General features: G+C 34.4%; 1 protein-coding gene and 1 long non-coding RNA gene across 5 annotated transcripts in view; one reads left to right on the top strand and one right to left on the bottom strand.

The window, feature by feature from the left end:
- Positions 1–926: 926 nt before the first annotated feature.
- LOC114424550 lies at positions 927–5,816 on the bottom strand. Of its 4 annotated transcripts, XR_003669017.1 has the most exons (5): positions 5,295–5,816; positions 4,655–5,052; positions 3,952–4,019; positions 2,466–2,633; positions 927–1,176 (listed from the first exon to the last, which is right to left on the bottom strand). It is a non-coding gene; the product is annotated as an uncharacterized LOC114424550 (long non-coding RNA). The 4 variants fall into 4 exon arrangements; XR_003669018.1 differs by lacking the exon at positions 927–1,176 and having other exon boundaries at positions 2,223–2,636; XR_003669015.1 differs by lacking the exon at positions 927–1,176 and having other exon boundaries at positions 2,223–2,633.
- A 7,192-nt stretch (positions 5,817–13,008) lies between these two features.
- The window catches only part of LOC114422573 (DExH-box ATP-dependent RNA helicase DExH3-like), a 30,168-nt gene continuing 17,139 nt past the window's right edge, over positions 13,009–26,037 (top strand). Inside the window, exons 1-8 of the mRNA XM_028389005.1 lie at positions 13,009–13,421; positions 14,313–14,467; positions 14,642–14,729; positions 14,827–15,063; positions 20,976–21,071; positions 22,041–22,229; positions 22,421–22,580; positions 22,682–22,812. Coding sequence (XP_028244806.1) covers positions 13,158–13,421; positions 14,313–14,467; positions 14,642–14,729; positions 14,827–15,063; positions 20,976–21,071; positions 22,041–22,229; positions 22,421–22,580; positions 22,682–22,812 — 1,320 coding nt within the window. The 5' untranslated portion in view covers positions 13,009–13,157. The remainder of the gene's footprint in view (positions 13,422–14,312; positions 14,468–14,641; positions 14,730–14,826; positions 15,064–20,975; positions 21,072–22,040; positions 22,230–22,420; positions 22,581–22,681; positions 22,813–26,037) is intronic.

The following is a 26,037-nucleotide window of genomic DNA, read 5'->3' as shown; positions in this document are numbered from 1 at the left end:
TCGTCTTATTGAGTTCCCTTGTTTGTCCAAGAACTTCGAATCCCTGAGCAAAGTTCCTAGTTCTGCTACATCAGAGGGGCGAAGGGGCTAAATAGGAGAGAGAGAGTCAGTCAGAAGAGGAGCAATTTGAAGGACTACGCTTGTAGGAAGAAGAGGGAGAGAGTGAGGAAGGGTGAGGAGAGAGAAACAGTGGTGAAGACGAATGGCTAGGTTTGTGCTTTAAGCAAAAGATGAACATGCTTTATTGAAATTTATATTTCTTCAACAAGGACGGTTTTCTATAAAATCGTAGTTGAACACCGAAACTAAAGACGACTCTGTTAAATTGATCGTTATTTGTTTCATTTAATTTATGATTTTGCCACCATATTTTCTTGGATCATCCATGCAACGTCATAAAAAGTTATTATTTTAATAGTGATACTCAACAAATTTCTCATTTGCAAAACTGTATATTTATGTACATATGTATACATTTTTACCAATATCATTGTACAAGATGGAAGGTAAAGTAAATTATGTAGCACTCCGTGGAGGCTGCTCATAAAAAGCATCTATTTGAGCACCCATAAGGCTGAGTTGTCACTATTAATGAAATCACGTGGAAATATTAAATTAATGACTATGAAAAAGGTTGACTTTTTCAGACACAATTATAGGTTCATTGTGATTTACCTCATTCCACAATCAGGGATTCCTCTTGCTTCGACAATATATATCCAACGCATCAAATGCTCAGTCATTACACAAAAATTTGTGTGTTTCAAACACTAGTGACAAAGCCTCAACTTAGTATGCAAACCTTCGGTGTTTACAAATGACACGTCATATATATACATTAACTTAAGAATATTGTAAGATACTTATGCTAACCACCATGAAGATTTTGCTTTGCCTTTGGCTTAACACTAAAATGGGCCAGTGTGAATCCAGATGATAAATTTTCTTATCGTTAAAGCAAACGACAATTAGGTACCATCATTGTGTTTCATTTCCCAAGACTGAACATTTATCTGCATATGTAATAGATAATTTTATGTAAAACACATTGAATATGATAATTCTACGTAAGGTAATGTTGTTAATCAGGTTAGGTGTTCGAATGGAGTCAACCAATCCTGGCCATAGTAACTCGATCAGCATTTTGTCAGTTGAAGTAACCCGAAAAGGATCGCCCTGGCATGAAAAATTAAAGTAGGATAAACGTTGCCACATGTTATATAGATCGAATTTAGGTAAGAAATTTGACAAAGGAAAACACTACACTTTTTTTGTTTGTCACTCGTATTGTATTGTGAGTGCATAATCCTTAGTGCCATAAATAACAATTTATTCCAATATGGGACAACATTATTGGTGAATACAGTAATTTGTTTAAAGATTGAAAAATAAAAGTAATTACACATTTTATATTGTATAATTACCCGGGGGTCTATAATGCTCCCACGACATAATGATTGAAACACAAGTCTAGTCCCCAGATTGTTCCCAACACCAAATACAATATCGTGCTCATTATTTATAACAACCAAAATAAGTTGAAATGGCATTAGCAAATTGTGCCCTACTGGAAAAACCAAGAAACACTACTGGAAAAAAGCGATTCTACGACGGTCAAATAGGAGATACAACGACGTTTTTCGAACGTCGTTGAATGTGACGTCATCGAAGCTTAAAAATTTCAACGACGGGTCCCAAAACACCGTCTTTGAAAGTGAGCAACTTTCAAAGACGGTGCTTACCTCACCAACGTCTCTGAAAGTAGGCATTCTAAGACGGTGCTGAAGTAAATAACGTCTTAGAGTGCCTACTTTCAAAGACGTTGTTGAGGTAAGCACCATCTTTGAATGCTTATTTTCAAAGACGTTGTTGAGATAAACACCGTCTTTAAAAGTAGGCATTCTAAGACGGTGCTTACCTCTGCAACGTCTTTGAAAGTAGGCATTCTAAGATGTTGCTGATGTAAGCACCGTCTTAGAATGCTTACTTTCAAAGACGGTGCTGATGTAAACACCGTCTTTAAATTGAATATTATTTTAATTATTTTTAACACAAGATCAAGGAGGAAGAATTTGACATATCCAAAGATCAAATAATACTTTCTGAATCCCTACATAATGTTTACAATAATAACAATGACCTCAATCTTGACACCCAAGATTAATTATTCTAAACTACACAGAATAAGAGTAAGATTCAGATATTTTAGTTATGATCAAAGATTCAAGAAACTGAGTATATGATACCTCTTAACTTGTGTCTAAGAGTAAGATTCAGATTTCAGAGCAAGAAAGACAACAGAAGAATGAGAATGTTTCCCTAGGAAAGGATAAAATAATAAGCTTATAATTGCTAAGAATGCTTCGACAAAAACCTACTATTAATTCATGTTTTCCAATATCTTAGTTAATTGAGGCATTCGATCCTATAATCCAGGATTTTAAAAGACAAAACTAAACAAGAACCTGATTCCAATATAGCACCTGTTAGGCACTAATCATCATCATCATCCCTCTTCTTGGGCTTGCGGTATTTTTCCTCCACAACTTTTGCCAGGAACAAGGCAGTGCCGGCTAACTTTGTGACGTTAGGAACTTGATAATTCTAAGCCAAGTAAGCTCCACATACTGTCCCTGCTATGAAAGAGAAGCAACTCCTGATTATACCTATAGATGCTCAAGTACTTGCTGTGAATTTGTGCTATTGAGAAACCACTTTAGCAAGAATCACTGTAAGAAATAAGCAAATCAGCATTTAGTTAAAATCATATGAGAAGTAATTTTAGAGTTTGTGCGTTTGGCCATTGATTGGGAAAAAGTTTCACTGGCATATATTAAAGGGCATCACTCACATCAGTGATGAAGTATTATCGAAATTGATAGTGTATGGATGCAGAAATGGTAATCTTAACCTATATGCTAATCTTAAGGGACCAGAGAACTGGTTCAATGCTGTTCAAATTAAAAACTAGTTATATAAATCTATATAAATTTGAGCTTCTCTGTTTAAAACAAATTATTATGCATTTCTTTAGAATTAACCTTTATTTCAGAGATTAATTCAAATGTTAGTCATTTGTTGTATTGTCATGAACTTAAGAAGTGAATGGAATTATTAATCATAAAAAAATAAAATACGTTGCTATTAAAATAAAATAAAATAAAAAGACTTTTAGATTGATAGAAAATTATATGAAATTTCTAGCAAACAACAGCAAAGATAGGATAAAAAACTTAAAGTCCATAGAAGTGTTTTACATCATTTAGAAAACATTATGATAAACAAATCCAAATTACTTATTTATGATTCATTCACAAAACCAAAGTTGCTAATTGTGAATAGCTCACTAGCCTATAGGTTGCTGGAATGATTGTAACATAATATGCCATATAGCATATCAAACTGCAACTATTCTCAAATATAGCTCATATTATATAGAAAACACAATTACAATATATATACAAACAGTGTGCCAATATATATGAGAAACTGTGGGCGCATTTATATACATCTCATAAAACTCAATGAAGTGACAATGACAATTATATCTATGTTCTATAAGCATATAGCAAGATATCCAAGCTGACTAGTAACACATAATTCCACAGTATAGCACAGCCAAGGCAGCATAAAGGGATTTTTGACTAGGATTGCACCTATTAAATGGATTATGGATTATTTGAGCTTATACTCTAATCAATAATAACCAAAGAGTTTTATTACTCCCATTTTTGAAGTTATGGCCTCACAGATAATTTAAAAAGAAAATCTATTTTCAATTACAAAAAGTTAAGTGCAACAGCAGGAATAAAAGGATAATTTTTAACCCTTCCTAGAATCATTTTCATCCTCTTTCTCACCTCTCCTTTTATCCATTTCAAAACAAAAGCATATAAATTTTGTTACAAGATATAAAACAAGCATTCATTTGCAAGACTATGAGTGACATACCTGAAAGATCAGGGACAATTCCCCAGTAATTTGCTCAACATGAGATTCAGAAAGCCTGTTAAGAAGGCCTGAAGAAACAAGTTCAAGTAGAATGAAAAAAAATCAATGATATAAAGTTAGAAATGCAAAAGTTAAAACAAGCCCCTCCTCCCTACCTCGCACACGTATTCGAATTTGAGTATGTTCTTCAGGTTTAATTACAATAATAATCTAATCCCTTAATAGTAGGGATAATAATAATCAAGCTAAATATTAATCAATTAAATAAAAAATAGTAACTAGAAAACTAAATCAACAACATAAATAAGGAAACAATCCTAATGTAAATAAGGAAACAATCATATTAGAATTATATCTCAACACTAATTATAACAAATATCAATAACATAATATATTTTCTTAAAGTTGTTATCATGCGCACATTAAAATAAAACATGAATGACACCTGGTTCATGGATGGAAAATTGAAAAAGGCCCCAAAATAAAACAATTAACAAATAGAAAAAAAGAGTAAAATAGCAGTCAATTTACATATACAAACAATAACAAGAAAAGATAGAAAAATTACAGAAAATAACATTTCTGTAAGAAAATTTCCCTTATAAATCCTCATTTTTCTTTATTCTAATGAAAAAGTTTAAACAAACATAATGAAAAAAAACACCATTAACATGTAAACAAAGTCATTAACCTGCAAACATACATTGTTCAAGGTCAAATAAAGAGTTTCTGGCATGAGCTCAAACTTCCTATGCACTTCTATCAACCAGTCCACAAGGATTGACCTCATCTTGGCATTAATATCTGCCTGCAAACCCATGTAGTCATGCACACAAACATCTTCCTATGCACACCAACCCCATCAGTTGCCAACACTGCTCCATTATTCACTTCAGTGCTTGGTTTCTGGATAACAACCATTCACTTAGAGTTAGAGACACAGCAGTCACCAAAAAGAAAACAAATTTCTTCACTGATTTATTTGAAAATCAGATACGCAAAAACTAAAAAGTCCAAAAAAAAATCAGGTTAAAGAGAATAACAGCCTTGTTCTTTTCTGTTGCAGCTTCTGCATTGGCCAATAGTTGAGCACGAAAGTTCCTAGTAAAAAAGAAAAGAGCAGAATTAGGCAAAAGAAAACAGAAGAAAAATTATGAGAGCTTAAAAAGATAAAACAAATCTTAAACCACACACAAAAAAAATCACAAAAGGGGGAATTTCAGAAATGAAAAAAAATAAAAACCCAAACTTTATCCAAACAAATCTTAAATCCTAAAACCCAAAAACATTCAAACATTTAACGACACCGGCAGCAAGAAAACAACAAAAAGAAGAACAAAAACCCTGAAGACCACCGTTTTGCCCCTCTCCTCCCCTGCTAACGTTGGTTCTGGCCACCGTGGAATCAAGCAACACTGTGTTTGTTTCTTGTTGGTAGCAACCTTTTTCCCTCTCTCTCTCTCTCTCTCTCTTTTGCTTCTACGCCGAATGAACGAAACGAAAGTATGAAATTTTGGGTTCGAAGAGGAAAGGGAGAATGAGAAATTTTGGGAATGGGGAATTGTGTTGGAGCATGGAGGAGGACGAGAAGGATCTGGACCAAAGCATCGGGCGCGAATGCTTAGCGGAGGCATGCGACAAAGTTGGGGTTGGTGGAGTCTAGGGTTTTGAAGAGGGTGCAAGAGGAATTTGGAATTGGAGGTGGATGAAACCAGTTTTGATTTTGAAACCTCTATGAGATTGAATGTGAGAGTTAAAAGCCTCCTTGAGGAGTTCTTGAAGGAGAAGAGGGAGAAGCTGAGAGTAAGGAAACGTTTCTTGAAGGAGAAGAGAGAGAAGCTGAGAGTAAGGAAATGTTTCAGCTGGCACCGATAAGATGAGAGAGAGAAAAAATGATAAAAATATAAACATTTAAAGACGGTGGGGGTAAAAACGTCTTTGAAAGAAAAACATTATGACGGTCTCTATAACGAACGTCCTTAAATTTACAATTTAATTAGCAAAATGTCATCCCATTAGTTTCAAAGACGGTGATACACCCACCGATGTTGTTAGCGCGTCGTAGTAAATAACTTTTCTAGTAGTGAAAATAATAACTAATACAAATACAATCACAATAAAAAAAAACCCATCTCCTACTCAAGACACCCACCCATGCCAGTTATTAATGCCATTTAATCAACATCAGTAGCTCGAACACATCAAAGGCTCTTTTCCTCATACATAAAAAACATCAGAACCAACAGAATGGTTTCAGTAGCCACAGTCACAGTTGATTAAGAGCTAAATTTGGATGAGAAGCATATTATTCACACTAAAGAACATGTACACAATTGCCTAGACACAAAATTATATAAGTACATCAAAATAACAAATAAGTAGAAATGAACATAAAATTAAGAGAAGAAAGGAGAAGGAAATAAAGGTAAGTAAACCATTCTTGCAAATCCACGAAAAACAAATATTTCTTCAAATACCCACCCAAAACATAAGGTCAGATTTAACTCAAATCATTTTAACTAAAAATAATAAAGAAAAGAACGACAGAGGATAGTTTAGAGTTAGAAACATATCATTGTCAATAACAATTCTTAATAAAACTTTTGGCTTCAGCCACATCAATTAAAACATCAAGATTACTACCCTTTCACTCATCTTTTTCTTCTCATTACTACCCTTTGTCAGATTAGTCTTTTGTGCTAGCCTAAATAGGGTATAAATATAATATAATACAAATATAATTATTTTGTTTTTTATCCCAAGTCCTTTTAATTACAAAAATAACCCTACCTTTGACAGGTGTCAAAAAATTAGGCATGTTAGATTGATCTTTTTGCTAGCATAAATATGGTATAAATGTAATAATATATTAGATTAAATGCATAGACGTCCAAATTTTTATAAGAAGTGTGCATTTTTTTTATTGATATTGGCACCCCTCTCTCAATCTCTCTCCATCGTCCTCAACCCTAGTCACCCTTATTCTATTGCAGATGCCTCGTCATCCTAGTCACCCTTATTTTATAATACTATTAGTATTCTTTTTTTAGAAAAAAAAAAATATTTTCATACTCTTTGAGTATGTACGTAAGTAAGTATCTAAAGTAAATAACTTAAATAAATAAATTTATTAATAAAATTTGTAATTTTACTTGCTAAATTTAATTTCAATCTTAGTTTAGTTTCTTTTTTTAATGTTCATTTTCATTCTTTAACTTCATATTTGTTCAAACATTTATAATTTTTCACCATATCTTAATTTCTTTTTTCTTAAAGTACCACATAAAGGAATTTTGGAGAATTCCATACCGTTGGAGCCTTATTTCTAGAAATGCCACCAAATATCTAATTGTCATGAAAGAAATATTCAAACTAGATTCTCGGGAAGTTATTATTTTTGTTGTTGGACCTCCGATAATGCCCTCCTCTTTTTAGGTCTAAAACTATATTTAGATTCTTTGCAACTAGCACCCTCAACTATATATATATTTCAAGTTTCCTAACCCCTACCATATTCAATTGATTAACTCTTGGCTTCAATATTATTTTACTACCTTCTTCTAGCTTTTCTCCATTTACTACAATCTTTCTTCATATTTGAGTTTCATTATTTAATGACGATGAGAAAGGAAAAATCCATCCACTATTGGAGCGAAGTTGCACCATCTGTTCTAATATTTCGATCTCAGAGATCATCAAATTTTGTCAAATTAGAGACTATTATAGAAGAGGAAATTAAGAAAGGGTCTAATTCATTGCACAAGGGTGTGCTTGCTTCTTTCCCTCTGCTACTATTTGGGTTGATGTACATTTTGTTATGCAGAGGAATGGTTTGATTTGGTGTTTAATTAAACGAATGTAAGAAAATTTTGTCTGTATCATATGCAATAATAGAGGTGAAAATTGGGCATAAAGAATTCTTTTCGTACTCGTTAGAGATAATTGTTGCTACATAAAAGAAAGTTTATATAAAATTTATAAAAGCAACAATAGAAAATAATATTAACCATGATTTTCTCAATCACCGCAAAATTTAAATGTTTAGGTGTATTTTGGTTAGAGTTTCAAATAGGTGATCTACGTTAATCTTGAAAACAAATTTTTATTACACAAATTATAAAAAAAAATAAATCATTTTATATTAAAAATATTACTATTATTTTTTAATTCAAATTGGTTGTCTACGTTAATCTTAAATATTTCTTTATTACAATATATCTACGAATATTTGTTACAATATACAAATGAGTAGTAGTATAATATATCAATATTTAAAGTTTTCATCGAATTAAAAATGTAAATAAATAAAAAATTATTTAATGTAAAAAAAGTTATTGGAAATAACTTTTAATAATGTTGTCAAGATTGTGGATTAAGATTTTTAATGTAAGAATAGGTAGATCAATAATAGAACAAATTGTTTTTAGATGATAAGGAACAAATTCATATTCTACAAGGACATAGATTCAATTCTCGTTGTCAATGTGAAGATATTATTGATGGATGATTTATAAGTATCTCTATAAGCATTCTTTTAGGGTTAAGACCAATATGTAAAACTAAAGGTTAGAGAAAGAGAGAATCAAAGATAATAGTTTATATGATTCATTTTTCAAGAGGACCTATATTCAATTGTTTTAAGATTTCTTAGAACACTTCATTATTAGAGAATCAAGTTACAAAAACTATGCATAAGAAATTCCCTAAAATCTACCTTTCCCTTAAAACCACAAGAGAAAACCCTAGAATTGAAACCCTATCAACTCAAAATTCCTTGGTAACCCTAAACAAGATAAAACTACTACAAATAAATTAGAATTGGATTGAATAGACCTTTGATGTGCAAAACAAAACTTCTTCAAGCTTTAACAATGAATATCAACCCATGATGGAGATTCAGGGATCCTTGCCATGATGATATCTCATGAAGAAATACAAAAAGATCTCTTTAGATTACTCTCAAAAAGTATTTTTCAAAAGATAAGATTGTTAAAAAGAGTCATTATTAAGATGATGATAGTGATAATGACGATGACAACAACAATGATAGGAATGGTTTTGGTGTTGACAGGCATGGTAGCGGTGGCGGTGTCGACGGTGGTAGTGGTGACAATAATGATGATGACGGTAGTGGTGACAATGACAATAACAATAAAAAGGACAATGTCAAATGTAAGAAATAAGTATTTTTTTTAAAACTAAAAACCTAATTCATAAGACTTGTTTTCTTGATTTTGAAAATCAATATAAAAGTGTTCTAAAAATGATTTAAAATCATTTCAATTTCATTTTTCTCAATTTGTATTTCAAAACAAAAAACTCACCATCTCCCCAAATGAATATAGTAAAAGTTAGTATTTTATACATTATTATAGATAATCTAACAATAATGTATATGCATATGGGCAGTACCTATGATTACCTTCTTACCATCTCTAATTGTACATTAACATTAATATTAATGTGTAAGTATCTTTAATATATTAATAAATATCTCCATTGTAAAATACAACACTTAGATGTAATTTCTTAAATGTTTTTAGTAATACATTTTTAATCAAAAATAATTTTCTACTTTCATAATCTGCTTAATAAAAAAATGGATTTAAGATTAATGTAGAGAATTGATTTGAAACTCTAACCAAAATGCACTAAACGTTTAAAGCGTTGTGGTGATCGAGGAAATCATTGTTCATTTTATTTTATAATATTCCTTTTATATAAATTTATGCTATAGTTAGGTTCAAATTTTGCAAGGCTTTATTATTAGAAATAATATTATCTAACATGAGTTAAAGAAAGTATTTCTTTATAAATATTTTTACCTCTATTATTGCATAAAATACAGGCAAAATTCTCTTACATCCATTTAATTAAACAACAACTCAAGCCACTCCTCTGCATAACAAAATGTACAACAACCCAGATAGTAGCAAAGGGAAAGAAACAAGAACGCCCTTGTGCAATGAATTAGACCCTTGTCTGATTTCCTCTTCCATAATGGTCTCTAATTTGGCAGAACTTGAGAATCTTTGAGATCGAGATATTAGAATAGCGGGTGCAACTTCACCCCAATAATGGATGGATTTTGACTTTCTCATCATTGTTAGATAATGAAATTCAAAATTGAAGAATGATTGTAGCAAATGGGGAAAAGCTAGAAGCTAGTAAAACGATATTAAAGAGAGAAGTTAATGAATGGAATATGGTAGGGAATTAGGAAACTTGAGATATATATATAGTTGAGGGTGCTAGGTACAAAAATCTTAATATAGATTTTGAACTAAAAAAGAAAGATATTTAAGAGGTACAACAATGAAAAAAATAACTTCCCGAGAATCTAGTTTGAATATTTTTCTTCCATGACAACTAGATATTTGGTGGCACACATCTCTAGAAATAAGGCTCCAATGATATGAAATTCTCAATAAGATTCCTTTGTGATATTTTAAAGAAAAATCAAATTAAACTATACTGAATTTTTTTTTTGGAACACAAACTTAAGTTAAAGAATAAGTAATAATTAAAATAAAAACTAAATTGTAATTCAAATTTAATTCAGCAAATGAAATTACAAAGTTTATCAATAAATCTATTTATTTAAATTATCAATTTTGAATACTCAATATAAGTGTTTTTTTAAAATCTAGTACTATAGAAATGTGAAAAGTAGTATTATACTGTGAATCGGACACTCATTCGTCTAAAATAAAATAAAATTAGATGTTGTATATAAAAGGGAAGACTAATTATATATTATTTTATATATGTACAACTTCATTTTAATTTTACCTTACTAATTCAACCTTGAGTTGTCATTTAAAATAACATATAACAATAAATGCAATATATACAAAACTTTTACCTAAATTAGAAATAAAGTTGTGAAAAAGTTTGTAATTATATATTTTCTTCCCTATGACAAATAAGTAATGTTTGAATTAACTTCCATACAAATTGACAATTTGTTTTTATTATATAACTATAACTATGTTGAATTTGTCTCATAACTCCAGTCACCAAAAAATATTAAAGATAATAAATTATGTTAAATTTTGGGTTTTAACATAATTATGGTTTTGAACTGAATTTAAGGAATGCTTTGGATTAAACGTGAGGTTCAATCCACATAATGGGCTACCATTAATTGAAGGTGTGGCATTCGCTCACAACTAAAGGTATTGATAAAAGTCAATGCTTAAGTGCATAATCCTTGGAATATAGTTGTAAACAGACGAATAATACTTTGAACCAAAGTAGAGACAAAAAAATAAAAAGAAAGAAAAGGAAAATTGTCCAACCAAGAGCTAAATGATACTTATGCTGTGTTTGATTTAGATGAGAGAAACAAAGTAAATGAAAATAAGTGAGAGATAATTTGAAAAAGGAAAAATAGACAAGAAATAAAGTTATATATTATCTTGTTTGTTTTAAGAGAAATATAATAGAAATAATATTATAAAATTGTTTGGTAATGAAATAGGAAGGAAAGAACTAAATATCATTGTGCCCTTATGTGAGTAACGTTGATAATAAAAATTGATTATAATGTTCAAATAACAGATTAATTTGATATTGAAATCAATTATTTAGTTGAAGCAATCATTTTTTCTTTTTCAAAATGAATCTCGAAAGACAATTTTTAATTGCAAATTGAGTAAAGGGGTAACATGAGATTCAACCAACTCATGTTTGTCATTGATTGTGTTTCATATTTTGCAATGTTAATAATCGATTAATTGTATTTGACAATGGCTTCTATTGGATGAGAATAAGAGTAAAGGCAAGGTTCAAAAATAATTTTACCAAAAATCTCAAAGACATAAATTTAGTGACTGAGGCCCACAATAATACACATTAGCTCTCTCAAAAATCTCTCGTACCAAACTCCTCCTACACAATTCCGTCTCACCGATATTATTTCCATCAGACACAACGTTATAGTGAGAAAGAGAAAGAAGGAAGAGAAGTATACGTATGACATATGATATAATATAATAAGAAAAAAAAAATAGAAATGATTGGTATAAGAAATGATAACTATAATAAGTGATCTAGTAGCAAAGGAAAACAAAGATTAAAAAATGTGCAGCTTATATTTTAATTCGTTTTACTTTCTAACACACTGTAATTGCATACACTCCTATTTCAGTTTTCTTTTTGAAGTATTATATTACTATGTTATAATTTTCTGTCTTACAAAAAATAAATGCACGAACAAATAGATATGTATGACTTTGTCTGTCTTTCTTATATATAGTAAAAAAATAAAATGTAAACTTTTTAAAAAATAAAATAAAATTAGAGTGACTTATGAAATAAAATGTGATATGATTTAAAAATAACATAATACTTAAATTTATAATAATAATAACAACACAATATTTTCTTCAAATGCATATTAAATTAATACACCTAAATTGAGTGGCAATCAGAAAGCACGAGTGTTTTCAAATTTAAATAAATTTTATAAATAAAAAATAAGGAGAATATAAAATGTTTTTATAATCAAATGAATTGTAATATTTTATATAAAAAATAATCAATGAATTGTTTTGTAACGTACCCATTTTTAAAAACAAGTCTGTACAAGTAACCCAAAAAGTTCAATCAGCCCAAACTATGGGAACTGCTGGAAGTAACAGTCCTATTCAGTCTTCACGCATGGACATTGCTATTAACCACTACCAATTTGCTATTAGCCCTTATCGAGTAGCTTTAAATATTTTTTTTCTTCCTGAAAATAACCTTTTCATGAAAATATTATTTCGTTAACAAAATACACAACAAAATCATATTTTTTTGTCTTGTAAAATGAGGTGCACAAAATTACACAACAAAAACATAATTCAACAACAACATTATCCTATTAACAAAAAGAATCATGTTTTTTGCATAAAAAAGGTATTTTTGAAAGAAAAAAGAAAGATTTAAAACTACTTGGTAGTAGAAACAATAACAAATGTGGTAGGGGACAGGGCCAAATAGCAACCACTCCTCCGCCACTCATGGGTGATCCGACCCAATCCTAAAGCAACCCAAAAGATTACCAGGACGGGTCGACCCGACTCCACCCACGAATCTCACACTCCTTCCTTTTTCACATTTGAAACACACCACCACCATTGAAGACTCGAGGAGCGTGTGAAGAAAGAGGTGCCCCTAAAGCAAAGGCAGAGCATAACAGCAATGCCTCAAGAACGACAATGCGCAATTCAAAGTTGTGTGCAGCGTCTCTTCTTATAGCACGGGCCAAGTCCCTCCAACTTCACCACCGCCACGTGCGTCACTGCTTCCCTCCATTTTCTTCTTCTTCTGCAACCTCAATCTCACTCTTCAGGTTTCATCACCCTTGGCTCTCTTCCTTGTGCAACGCGAAATCACTCATCACCACGCGCCTCTTCTCCAGCTACTACTCCCTCGAACAGTTCTCCGATGACGAATACGACTGCGACTTCGAGAATCAACAGGTTTTTTCTTTTCTCTCCTTTTTTTTTTTTGAATTTTATAGTAGCTTTTTAATTTGTTTAGATATTTGGGTTTGGTGGAAATGATTTTTTTTTTGTTTAGACATTTTTTTTTTTGGCAAATGTTAGTCTCTTAATTGATAGTTTTCTATGAACGAGCTATCGAGTCCATGATCTTTCCCACTTCCCTTCTCCATTAACCACCTAGCCCATCTTATATCTCCTTTGTTTGGATATTTTATGTCTGGTTTGTGTGGTTATGTTTGATACGTTTTAGTTGCATATATTGTAGTGAAATATAATGATGACTAGTAGAATTGAGTGGATTACTGAAGTTTTATTGGCAACGCAACAGGTTAAAGATTTTTTAGTACCTATTTTTGAAATTTTGGGTTATCAGAATGTTTTGCTTTCAAGAACAAGCAGTTTTTTTTTTTCTTCAAATGATTTATGTTTATGTTTTTGAAGTGGGGTTTGTGATGATGTTTGTTCTTTAATTTTTTTAGTTGTTTGAATTAAACTGAAATCCAGTTGAAAAAAATTCAATGGGGAGAAGCAACACATTCTCTAACACGTCTCCTCCTAACAAATTGTCTACTATAGTATTGATTAAGATTTATTGGAAACTACAAAATCATGAGATTCGTAAAATAAGAAGTGAGACCCCACATAAATTTGTAATTTTCAATAACTTTGGGCCCATAGCATGGAATGTGTTCGAAAGAGGGGGTTAAAGAGTGTATGCTTAGACTCTTGAATTGAATATGGAATTAGATTTACGCCTAATTTGGGTAAACTTAAATCTATTGTTCTGTGCTCAGTAGCTTCTGAAAACCATGATCAGCTCTGGTATAGAGGGCTACTATTTCTAAGAAAATGTAATGGTTATTGTAGGCATCGTCTACAGTGGCTAATGTGGATGAGTGGAAATGGAAACTCAGCATGTTGTTGCGCAGTGAAAAGGATCAGGAGATTGTATCTAGAGACAGAAAAGATAGGAGGGACTATGAACAGATAGCTAACCTTGCCAAAAGAATGGGGCTTTACAGGTAAAATAATGCATATTCATTTGTGCCATGTAAAATGAGAGAAAAAAGACTCATTGCTTTATGCATCTTTGCCTTGATTGAAATTTAATGATTACTTCATGCTTTTAATTTAAATGAGTCTTTGTCCTTTCTTTTCAATCATTGATTGGTATTGCTATTTATCACAATGCACAGTGAGTTGTTTGGAAAAGTGGTTGTTGCAAGCAAGGTGCCTCTTCCTAACTACCGTCCAGATTTGGATGACAAACGTCCACAAAGAGAGGTAATAACCTGGGTGGGACCAGTGGGTAGGGAGCTTCAACTTATACCAGGTTGATGTCATGCTAGAAAAATAATCCTCCTACATTCCATTGTCACAGGTGGTGATTCCACTAAGCTTGCAAAGGAGGGTTGAGGGTTTGTTGCAGGAATACCTTGATAGGCTTCAGTTGAATTCTGCAAAGACAACTGACAGCCTAGATGATGTGAATTCCACCAATCAAGTTAAAGATATAAACATGGATGAAAATGCTGATTCTTTTGTGGATGAATCTGTTATGGAAAAGGTTCTCCAGAAGAGGAGTTTGAGGATGCGTAATATGCAAAGAGCTTGGCAGGTTTTGTTTGATTTCTTGAATTTTTCAGTTGGACATTGCATTTGGTATCACATGTGCTTGAATTAGTAATGGTCAAGAGTGTGAGTGTTGTTGTATTTTTGTAACTTGTTAATTTTCTTTTACATCCCAATTTCATACCCAAACTATTAGTTAGTCTGGTTATTTTTTTAGGTTGGCCAATAACCACTTTTATGTCCTTCATTGCCCAAACCCCTTTTGTAGTATGTTATTTGTCAACTTTAGTTTTGCTGTGTTGTATATGGAAAAAATAACAACTTCCCTTTTCTTTTGTCATACTAAAATTGGATACTGTTGGGAAATAGGTCATGATGTACCTAGAGTAGTAGCTTACGTTTTATTTTTGTCTTTTACATACCTGCTGTACCTTCTCTGTTCAGAGCTCTGTATTTTGTATTCACCTCTTTTCAACTTACTGAGTAAGCTAAGTTTTCTAATATAAAAGAGCCTAAGTGTGGAGAACACACTTGAGGATTTCCATTCAATCATCTCTAGTTACATTCAAGTTGGCATCAAAGGGGGAACGATCCTGCTCTGCTTGATTATCACCGACGCCACCGCCGCTGTCAGTCCACTGTTTGCTTCCGCCAGCCACCGGCTACAGCTCTGGCGAAACTAGGGTTTGGTGTGCCTCAGTGAGTGCAACATATCCCTGCAAGTCACGCGCTCCGAAAGTCTGCCATGCACAGCTTCCCCACGTCGCCTCTCTTGGAGCATGAGATCCACGTGCCGCCTTCTACCAGTCAGAATCATGCTTCGACAGTTCAGAAAGATTCACCGGACCTATCTGGGCCCAGATCTATTCTCGAATCTTCATTATCTCTCTTCAAGTTGGGAAATTTGAAGGTTCTGTTTGTGCATATTGGATGCATGTAAATACATAACTGTGAAAACAGTTTTGTTTCATGATTGTAAGGGTTGTTAGCTCTTGCTAACAGCACCCATCTAGTATTAGTTAGCAGTATAAAAATTGTAATGGCTGTTAGTTTTTCACTAACAGCACCCAGATAGTTACATTCTGTTAGAAGTTAGTTAGAGTTAGTTATGGTTAGTTTCTCAGTTCAGAGGTCTTTAAATACCTCAGTTGTAACTAACTCAAATCAACTTTTCAGATCAATAATATCAGTTATATCCTTTTTTGATTCCTCCCTCTCACTCTCTCTTAGTTTATCGAAAAGTGCAAAGCTTCTGTCTCTGTCTCTTGTTGTGAGTTGACCTCCACAAATCCTTCTGGATCTTCCTCCTCTGTTGGTCTCACAGTTAGTTCTACCGTGGGTCCCACTATTTTGTTTTATGGGACACCAGTCATAACCTTAGAAAAGTTGAATGGCAAGAAAAACTACTTGTCATGGTCCTTTTTTGTGGAGCTTTGGTTCCTTGGCCAATGACATCATGAGCACTTAGAGAAGCAGGTTAGTGAAATACCTGCAGAAAAACAAGAGCAATAGAAACAAGTTGATTTCCAACTTTGTGCCTTGCTATGGTAGTCAGTAGAGCCAAACACCTTAGTAACCTTAAGGTCTTTCAAAACATGTTACTCCTTTTGGAAAATGGCCCCAAAGATTTATGCCAATGATATTCAGAGATTGTATGATGCAATTGACAAGTTGACCTCTCTTAAACAAACAAATCATGATATGACCTCGTTTGTAGCATATTTTCAGTCTGCAGTTGAAGAATTAAGAATGTTCCTAGATGCTATGTCAGTGGACGACTAAATGCTATGTCAGTTGACGAAATGCGAAGAAAACATGACAACTTGTATATGATGCTGGCCTTGCAGGCCATGAACCCAAATTTTGATCATATTCGTGATCTAGTTCTGACTAATCAAGAAGTTCCCTCAATGGAGAGTCTTTGTACACTCCTCCTTCATGTTCCTAATCTGAGAAAGAATGAAAATTCACTTGAGCTTACTGAATCTTCAACAATGGTGACTAGTTGAGGAAGAGGAAGAAGAGGAGGTTGTGGAAATCATGGACGTGGTGGTGGCAGAAATGGTCAGCTTTATTGCACACATTGTAAGATAAGGGGACACACTTGCGAATCATGCTATAATATAGTTGGCTGGCCTGAGAAAACAACAAATGTCTCCCCATCAGAAACACATGAGCCAAAGTTTTCTGAAGAGGAGTATCAAGAGTACCTTCGGCTGAAGTCCAACAATCTGGCTCAATCATCCTCAGGCCCAAGTACTTCAACAACTTGCATCTCTCATTTTGTGGATAGTTAAGATCCATGGATAATTGATTAAGGTGCTCTCGATCATATTTTTGGTAATAGTTCTCTATTCGCCTCTTTGTCCCTACTAAAATTCCTCATCTAATCACACTAGCAAATGGCACCAAAGTCACTTTTAAAGGAGTAAAAAAAGTCTCTATTTCTCCCTCCTTAAACTTGGATTCAGTCCCTTTTGTAGTTTCTCTTAGTTAGCTAACAAAAGCATTAAATTGCTTTGTAACATTCAGTGCTGATTCTTTTGTTATACAGGAACGTGGTATAGGTCGCTTGATTGGCGTAGGACATGAATCCAGAGGTCTCTATTATTTGGAAACGAGTTCATCAGTGTCTTGTTTTGCGTCTCCGCTCCTAAGCTTTTGCATGATCGCTTGGGTCATCCGCATTGGTCGAAGCTGAAGAAAATGGTTCCTAGTCTCAACAAAATTCAAGTCTTAGAGTGTGAGTCATATATCAGTTAGGAAAACATGTTGGGTCTTCTTTTCCAAAAAGAACTAAAACAGAATGTATCTTTGCTTTTTCCTTCATTCACTCTGATATTTGGGGTCCTAGCCATATCACATCTTTTGGTTTAAGATATTATGTTACCTTTATTGATGAATACTCTAGATGTACTTGGGTTTATATAATGAAAGATCAATTTGAACTTTTGCCTATATTTATGTTTTTCTTTAATGAAATCAAGACCCAATTTGGAAAAGTAATTAAGATTCTCAGGAGTGATAATGCCAAAGAGTAGTTCTCCTCTAATCTCTCTTTATTTTTAACCACTCAAGGCATCTTACATTAGTTCACATGCCTACACACTCCACAACAAAATAGTATAGCATAAAGAAAAAATAGACATTTAGTTGAAACTGCATGTACCTTATTGCTTGGTGCAAATATTCTAATTCATTATTAGGGTGATACCATCCTTACTACATGTTTTTTATTTAATAGAATGCCATCTTCATCTCTTGAGAATAGAGTTCCTCATTCAATTCTTTTTCCAAAAGAACCCTTATTTCATGTCTCTCCTCGTATTTTTGGTTGTACTTGTTTTGTTCATGATGTTTCACCAGGGCTGGACAAGTTATCAGAAAAAGCCATTAAGTGTGTCTTTCTTGGTTACTGTTGTCAACAAAAAGGATACTGTTGCTATTCACCACACACTAGACGATACTATATGTTGGCTGATGTCACCTTCTTTGAAGAAACTCCCTTTTTCTCTTCTTGATGCAGGATTTCAATTTTGTCCAACAAGTCTTGCTTGTTCCGTCTCTTTTTCCGTTAGTGTCACCAGTCCATGAAATCCTTAGCATGGACACAAGTCAAGCCACCTATCCAATCAGCCCTACTCGATCTCCTCACAATGTTGACCAACATGAGTCACAAAGAGAGCTGTCTAGTACTATGTCACAAGGAGAGTCCTTTGCTTCATGTCCGTCATCTTCAAGGACTCATGTCAAGGTTCTAGTTGATGTTGACTCTGGGTGGCCAATTGCCCTTAGGAAAGGTAACATATCTACCAAATATTCTCATCCTATTTATAATTTTTTGAGTATTCACCGGCTATCTCTTTCTTATTTTTCCTTTCTTTCCTCCATATCACCTCTCACCATTCCTAAAACTATTCATGAAGCACTTGATCACCTTGTGTGGTGACAAGCCATGGTTGTTGAGATGCGGGCTCATGAAAGTAGTGGCACATGGGAGTTAGTTCCCCTACCTCCTGGGAAGCAGACAGTTGGTTGTAGATGGGTGTATGCTATTAAGGTTGGGTCTGATGGTGAAGTTGATCACCTAAAGGCTTGACTGATGACAAAAAGGCTACACTCAGATATATGGTCTTGATTATGGTGATACCTTTTCTCTTGTCACCAAACTCGCCACTGTTCGTTTATTTCTTGCTATGGTTGTTGTTCGTCATTGGCCTCTCCATCAGTTGGACATCAAAAATGCTTTTCTACATGGTGACCTAGACGAAGAGATATACATGGAGCAACCTCTTGGATTTGTTGCTCAAGGGGAATGTGGGTTAGTTTGTAAACTGTGCAGATCTCTTTATGGCCTCAAACAATCGCCACGTGCTTGGTTTGGGAAATTTAGTCAAACTGTACAGGCATTTGGATTAAAACGTAGTGAAGCAGATCATTCAGTCTTCTATGGTCACGCCTCACCAGGAAAGTGTATTTATCACAGGAAATGATGTTGCTGCAATTTCTCAGCTGAAAAAAGATCTATTCAACCATTTTCAGACCAAATACCTTCGATGTCTAAAATACTTCCTTAGTATAGAGGTAGCTCAATCAAACGAAGGCATTATTATTTCTCAAAGTACACTTTGGATATTCTGAATGAGACTGGCATGAGTGGATGTAGGACCATTGACAGTCCCATAGATCCGAATCAAAAGTTGATGGCAAAACAGGGTGAACCCCTCTTAGACTTGAGAGGTATAGGAGACTAGTTGATCTCACGATCACCAGACCTGACATCTCTTTTGCAGTTGGAGTAGTGAGTCAATTTATGCAGAATCCTTACACTGATCATTGGAATGTTGTCTCTTGAATTCTTAGGTACATTAAAAAGGCACTAGGACAAGGGTTGCTGTATGAAGATAAGGGAAAACACCCATGTTACTAGGTATTGTGATGCTGACTGGGCAGGTTCTCCTATAGACAGACGCTCTACTACTGGATATTGTGTGTTCATAGGAGGAAATCTGATTTCTTGGAAGAGCAAGAAACATAATGTTGTTGCTCGATCTAGAGCAGAAGCTAAGTATAGAGCAATGGCCTCAACAACTTTTTAACTTATGTGGATCAAGCAACTTCTTTAGGAACTTGAGTTTTGTGAAGTTCAGCAGATGCAGCTCTATTGTGATAGTTAGGCAGCGCTTCATATTGTCTCTAATCTAGTATTCCATGAAAGAACAAAGCACATAGAAGTTGACTGTCACTTTGTTCGATAAAAGCTAATGGCTAAGGAAATTAGTACAGAAAAAATTGGCTCTAATGATCAACTCGCAGATATTCTGACTAAGTCATTAAGGGGGCCTATGATTCAATTTTTGTGTTCCAAGCTTGGTGCATATGATTTATATGCTCCAGCTTGAGGGGAATGTTGGAAAATAGGTCATGATGTACCTAGAGTAGTAACTTACATTTTATTTTTGTCTTTTGTATACTTGTTGTACCTGCTCTGTTCAAAGCTCTGTATTTTGTACTTACCTCTCTTCAGCTTATTGAGTAAGCTAAGTTTTCTAATATAATAGAGCCTAAGTGTGGAGAACACACTTGAGGATTTCCATTCAATCATCTCTGGTTACATTCAAGTGATACTTATTACTTGATCATATTGCTGCTGTCTTTCTGGCTAAGACCATTTATTGCAAGCTTATGTTATGGCAAATGGAATAGCTTAGTATTAATTGCTATACTTTTAGTTTGTAAACATCGAATATCCTTGATTTATCTGTAAGTTTGGCTCAAGAAGGCTTACCAATTCTGATATTTGCATGTCTGTGTTCAAAGATTGCAAAAAGAAGTTTGACAAATTATTTTACTGCTGGAGCTAGCTTTGTAATTCAATTTTATGAAGTAGAAGGTTCATAAAATAATTTACATATTTTCTGGCTTCAAATTATATATATTGGACTTTTTTATTTATAGGAATCACCCGAGGGCAGGAAGTTGCTGGAATTCCGGAAGTCTCTACCATCATTCAAGGAGAAGCAAGGTTTACTTCAAGCTATAGCACATAATCAGGTATGCTTGCTGATTGTGTTTCATTAGATGTCTGTCAGTTTAGGTATCAGCATGTCTTTAGTATTTTGGACCTTGAAAACCAAACAATGTATGGACTACCCCTAATCCCACAAGGTCTTAGGATCTCATTATAAATTATAAATACTAAAGAAATAAGAACAGACGAATGAAACTGGACTTGAACACTTAGTAAGATTTAAATAATGTAAAATCTAAGATCAGTTACAGTTCTTGGTCTTTGTCTACCAAACTAGCGAGGAACACCTGCAACTGAAAAGTAGGAAAAATTAAGCTGAACAAGAAAGAGGATGTGGAAGTGTAAGGAAAAAGAAAACTGAAGCTAGAAAACCAAAACAACTTAGTGATGTTATGGTTTTTTGTGTTTAAAAACTATAAAAAGATATTAGTTTTGAAATCAGTTGTCAAAAACTGCACTTTACAAACATGATTTTTAGTTTATGAAAACATAAAACAGGAGACAAAGAGGCCCAAACGAATTCACTAAGAAGTTTTTGAAATCAGCACTACACCTTGTGGAAAAATTGCATTGAAAGCTACATCAAAATTAGACCACATTTTCTATTTTTTTGGTATTTGGGCATGTTTTATTGGTCTTTTTATGTTCTGCGTCAAAGATTTTTTAAAATTGATTTGTAATCCATCCTTTTGCCCCCTCCTTCTTGAACGATTATATTGGTATTTTCATTGACTTAAAATTCATAGATGCCCAGTACTTTATAATTTTTCATCATGGTGAGAAGCCTTGTGATAAGCAGCAGGTTGCTTTCCAATAGAAATGTCACATTTTATTGAATTTTACTTACTGAACTTCAATCTGCCCTTATTCAGTCCGTGCTACTGGGTCTAATTGTGTATGTGGTTTTCCAATAGAAATGAATTGAATATCATGAACTCTGTTGGAATTATGTATTTATAATTGATACCTTATTTTGGTGAATAATGATCTAGGTGATAGTTATATCTGGAGAGACTGGCTGTGGTAAAACCACTCAACTTCCTCACTATGTATTAGAATCAGAGGTTGAGTCTGGTCGTGGAGCATTTTGTAGCATTATTTGCACACAGCCTCGAAGGATCTCTGCTATGGCAGTGGCAGAGAGAGTGTCAGCTGAGCGAGGAGAGCCTCTTGGTGAAACAGTAAGCCCTGTTTTTCTGGAAATGGACAAAAGTACAAATGCATGCAATAGTACAGAAAACATGGGTGCAAATATTATTATTCATGAAGAAAATAAAAGATTCATAAACTACTTTTTTGCTCTTGAATGGGATTTTAAAATTTGGAATATTTTTGTTCTTGCTGCTATACCACAACAGAGGTTTTTTGATAGGTTGGCTTCAAAGTTCGATTAGAAGGAATGAAAGGAAAAAACACCCATCTGCTATTTTGTACCAGTGGTATATTACTTAGAAGGCTGTTGAGTGATCGAAACCTGAATGGTATAACCCATGTTTTTGTGGATGAAATTCATGAAAGAGGCATGAATGAAGGTAGATTCTTAACTGACAATCTAACATCAGTAATACCTTATATAGTGCTAATGAAGTATCTAAGACTCATGCTTTCCACTGTTGGTTTTTATTCTTCGCAGACTTCTTACTGATTGTGTTAAAGGATCTGCTTCCACGTCGTCGGGATTTAAGATTGGTTTTAATGAGTGCCACCTTGAATGCTGAGCTTTTTTCGAATTATTTTGGAGGTGCTCCTACATTTCATATTCCGGTAAGACAGTCCTCTAGTTTTCAGTTAGGCACTTATTTGTTTTGGCAATTGAACTTCAATTATTCTGAATGTTTAGATGCCTATATGACTATTAGTGTTATTGTATGCCAATTTAAATTATTTTGTGCGGGTGGGATTGTAGTGGGTGGGAAGGTAGGGTAGTGATTGGGTTGATGAGTGTGAACATGCAATTGTTTGACCAAATCTTTTCTTTGTCTTAATGCATTTAAGAAATTTTAAGCTGCTATATAGTTTTATATTCCATTCTAGACGCAAAGCTTTGAGTGTGCTTGGCCTTGCATCCTATTGCCCCAAAACAGTTGGTAACATAATGGTCAAACTCAAAATTCAACAACAGTCATAATTCCTTATGTGTATTGTGTGCATATATTATATTATAGCCTACTATATGGTAGTTCAGCCAGAGCGCTTAACCCCAAATTGTGGAAATTGGACCTTAATTTTGATGTGCAATCTATAGCCAAGGACAATAAAATGTTATCCGGTAACATCCTTTCCCCTATTAGCCTTAGTTGTCACATAAAGTGACTACGTGAAGCCTATATCTCAGAAGAACAGGAAAGAACAATCATATACCGATTTAATTGCACATATGCCATATATAGTGAGCTAGTGGGTTTGAAGCCTTTGTTTCAAAAGAATGAAAATAGAGCAAGCAACCAAATAACCAGATATGGTGCATAGAGTTATTGAGTGATTGCATGAAGCCCCCTGTTTCAGAAGAATGAAACCAAAGCAATAGAATTGTAACAGTGTTTAACTGTAATGTTGTGTGTTGTGTAGACCACACCTCTTGCTATTTATAATATGGAAAAGGAAATCGGCATTGATTACAAGATCAATCAATTATTGATTAATAGGAAATAGAATATTCTTTTTTTTTTTTTTGGAAGGCAAAATTAGAATATTATTAATAAACTAAACAGTACCAGGGGTACTGAAGATAACAATTACAAGGCACTAGGTGCCACCTTCCAAAAACAGAAATAACGAACCCCAACAGAGCCCCACACAAAGGACACCAATACAGATATCAATTAACCAAAGGCCTCCACAAGATTGGTAGACCAGTGGTTATAAGATGTATTGAAACCTTTGTCTCCAACTTTTAGCCAAGACCAAACTAAAAATAATGCATCCTCCAAGACTTTCTGTGGTTCAAAAAGAGTGCCTTGAAACAGGAGAGAGTTCCTATGCTGCCATATTGTAATAGATAGAGCAATCCACCACATGCCCCGCCTACTGTGGTTACTCGAGGCAGCAAAACCATCACAGAATTGAATAAAGTGGCTAGCCGGATCAGCTGGAAGAGCTCCTATACCCCGGATCCATCTCATGGATTCCCACCACAGCCCCTTAGTCATATTGCAGTGGAAGAAAAGATGCCCAGCCTCCTCATGTTGACAGCCACAAAGAGGGCACATAATATCCTGAATAGGAATGCTTCTTCTGGACAAATTTCCCCTAGTGGGGAGTCTATCCAAAAACAACCTCCAAGAAAAAACCGCAGCTCGTGGGGGGATTTTCAAATGCCAAAGGATCTGAAAATTCCTCCTGGATGGGGCAGGGCTGATGGATGGCATCAGAAGCCTATAGGCTGACTTGGTGGAGTAGACACCACTAGGGTCAGCTTTCCAGAACATGCTATCAAGGGCCTGATTCTGGATAGATATGCCTGAAATTTCATCCATGAAGTCAACAGCCATCGCGTACTCATAATCAAATAATCTCCTTCTCCACTTGAACTCCCAGCTCCAAGTATTCTGAGAGAACTTTCCCATCTTAGAAATGGTGAGATTCTGCTGTCTGCTGATGATATAGAGTTGATTATACTTTTGTTGAAGGTTACATCCCTCACTCAGCCAGGAATCTTGCCAGAATTTGATTTTGTCCCCACAGCCAACCCTCCAAACCATATTCTGATGGATGCTGTGGAAATCAGGCTGATTATAGAGTCTTCTAAGGTCCTTCCACCAATGGGAATGCCAAGCTTTATCTCTACCACTCTGCAGGTCTACCCAACCACCATATTTGGAAATGAGAACTCTGGCCCAAAACTGATTGTGGTTAGCAGCTAGATCCCAAATCCATCTCCCCCTCAATGCTGCATTGAATTTGGACAGATCCTTTATCCCCAAACCTCCATCACTCTTTGGAAGACAAACCACTTCCCATTTTACCCAAGGGATTCTCTTGAGCTGTTGATTTCCCCCCCACATGAAATTTCTTTGGAGAGATACCAGCTTATCAACCACTCTTTTGGGGATCTTGAAGAAAGATAGGAGATAAATAGGGAGAGCATTCAAAACAGACTTTATCAAGGTAACCCTACCACCCATTGATAAGTTCTTCTGGTTCCACTTGGAGAGCTTAGCTTCAAACTTAGATATCATAGGCTCCCATACAACCCTGCTTGATGATTTGATACCAATAGGCATACCCAGATAATAAAAAGGAAAATCCATGTGTCTACAGTTCAGAAAATCTGCTACTTCCTGAATCCAGCTGGCCTGTACCCCCACAACACCAATCTGGCTTTTGGCAAAGTTGATCTTCAAGCCCGATGCCATTTCAAAACCTCTCAGCATTGATTTCAGGACTACAGCATTCTCCCAAGAGGCCTCTCCAATAAAAACTGTGTCATCTGCATATTGCAGAATGTTTGTTGGCACTTTTTGCTTCCCAACCAAGAAACTTGAGTACAGATCTCTGTTCAAAGCCTCCCTCATCATACCAGTAAGCCCTTCAGCCACTATGTTGAAAAGCAAAGGGGCTAAAGGATCCCCTTGCCTCAATCCTCTAGAAGGAACAAACTCCTTGGTGGGGCTCCCATTTACTAGGACTGAAATTGTAGCTGTTTGGAGACAAGCAGAAATCCATTTTCTCCATTTAAGACAAAAGCCTAATCTCATCAACATATAATCCAGAAAAGACCAAGAGACCGAGTCATAGGCTTTCTCAAAATCCACTTTAAATATCATAGCAGGCTTCTTCCTCCGAATAGCTTCATCCACCACCTCATTAAGAATAAGAATTCCATGAAGGATATGCCTATTCTTTATGAAGGCTGACTGCCTTTCATCTATTAGGTCTGGAAGCACCACCCTCAACCTGTTTGCTAGAAGCTTAGCCATGATTTTATACATGCAACCAATGAGCGATATGGGCCTATAATCATTTAGGGACTGTGGTTGGGTTATCTTG

The sequence above is a fragment of the Glycine soja genome, chromosome 8, assembly GCF_004193775.1.
Source record: "Glycine soja cultivar W05 chromosome 8, ASM419377v2, whole genome shotgun sequence".
Classification (NCBI taxonomy): Eukaryota; Viridiplantae; Streptophyta; class Magnoliopsida; order Fabales; family Fabaceae; genus Glycine; species Glycine soja.
This window is presented reverse-complemented; position numbering and strand designations above follow the sequence as displayed.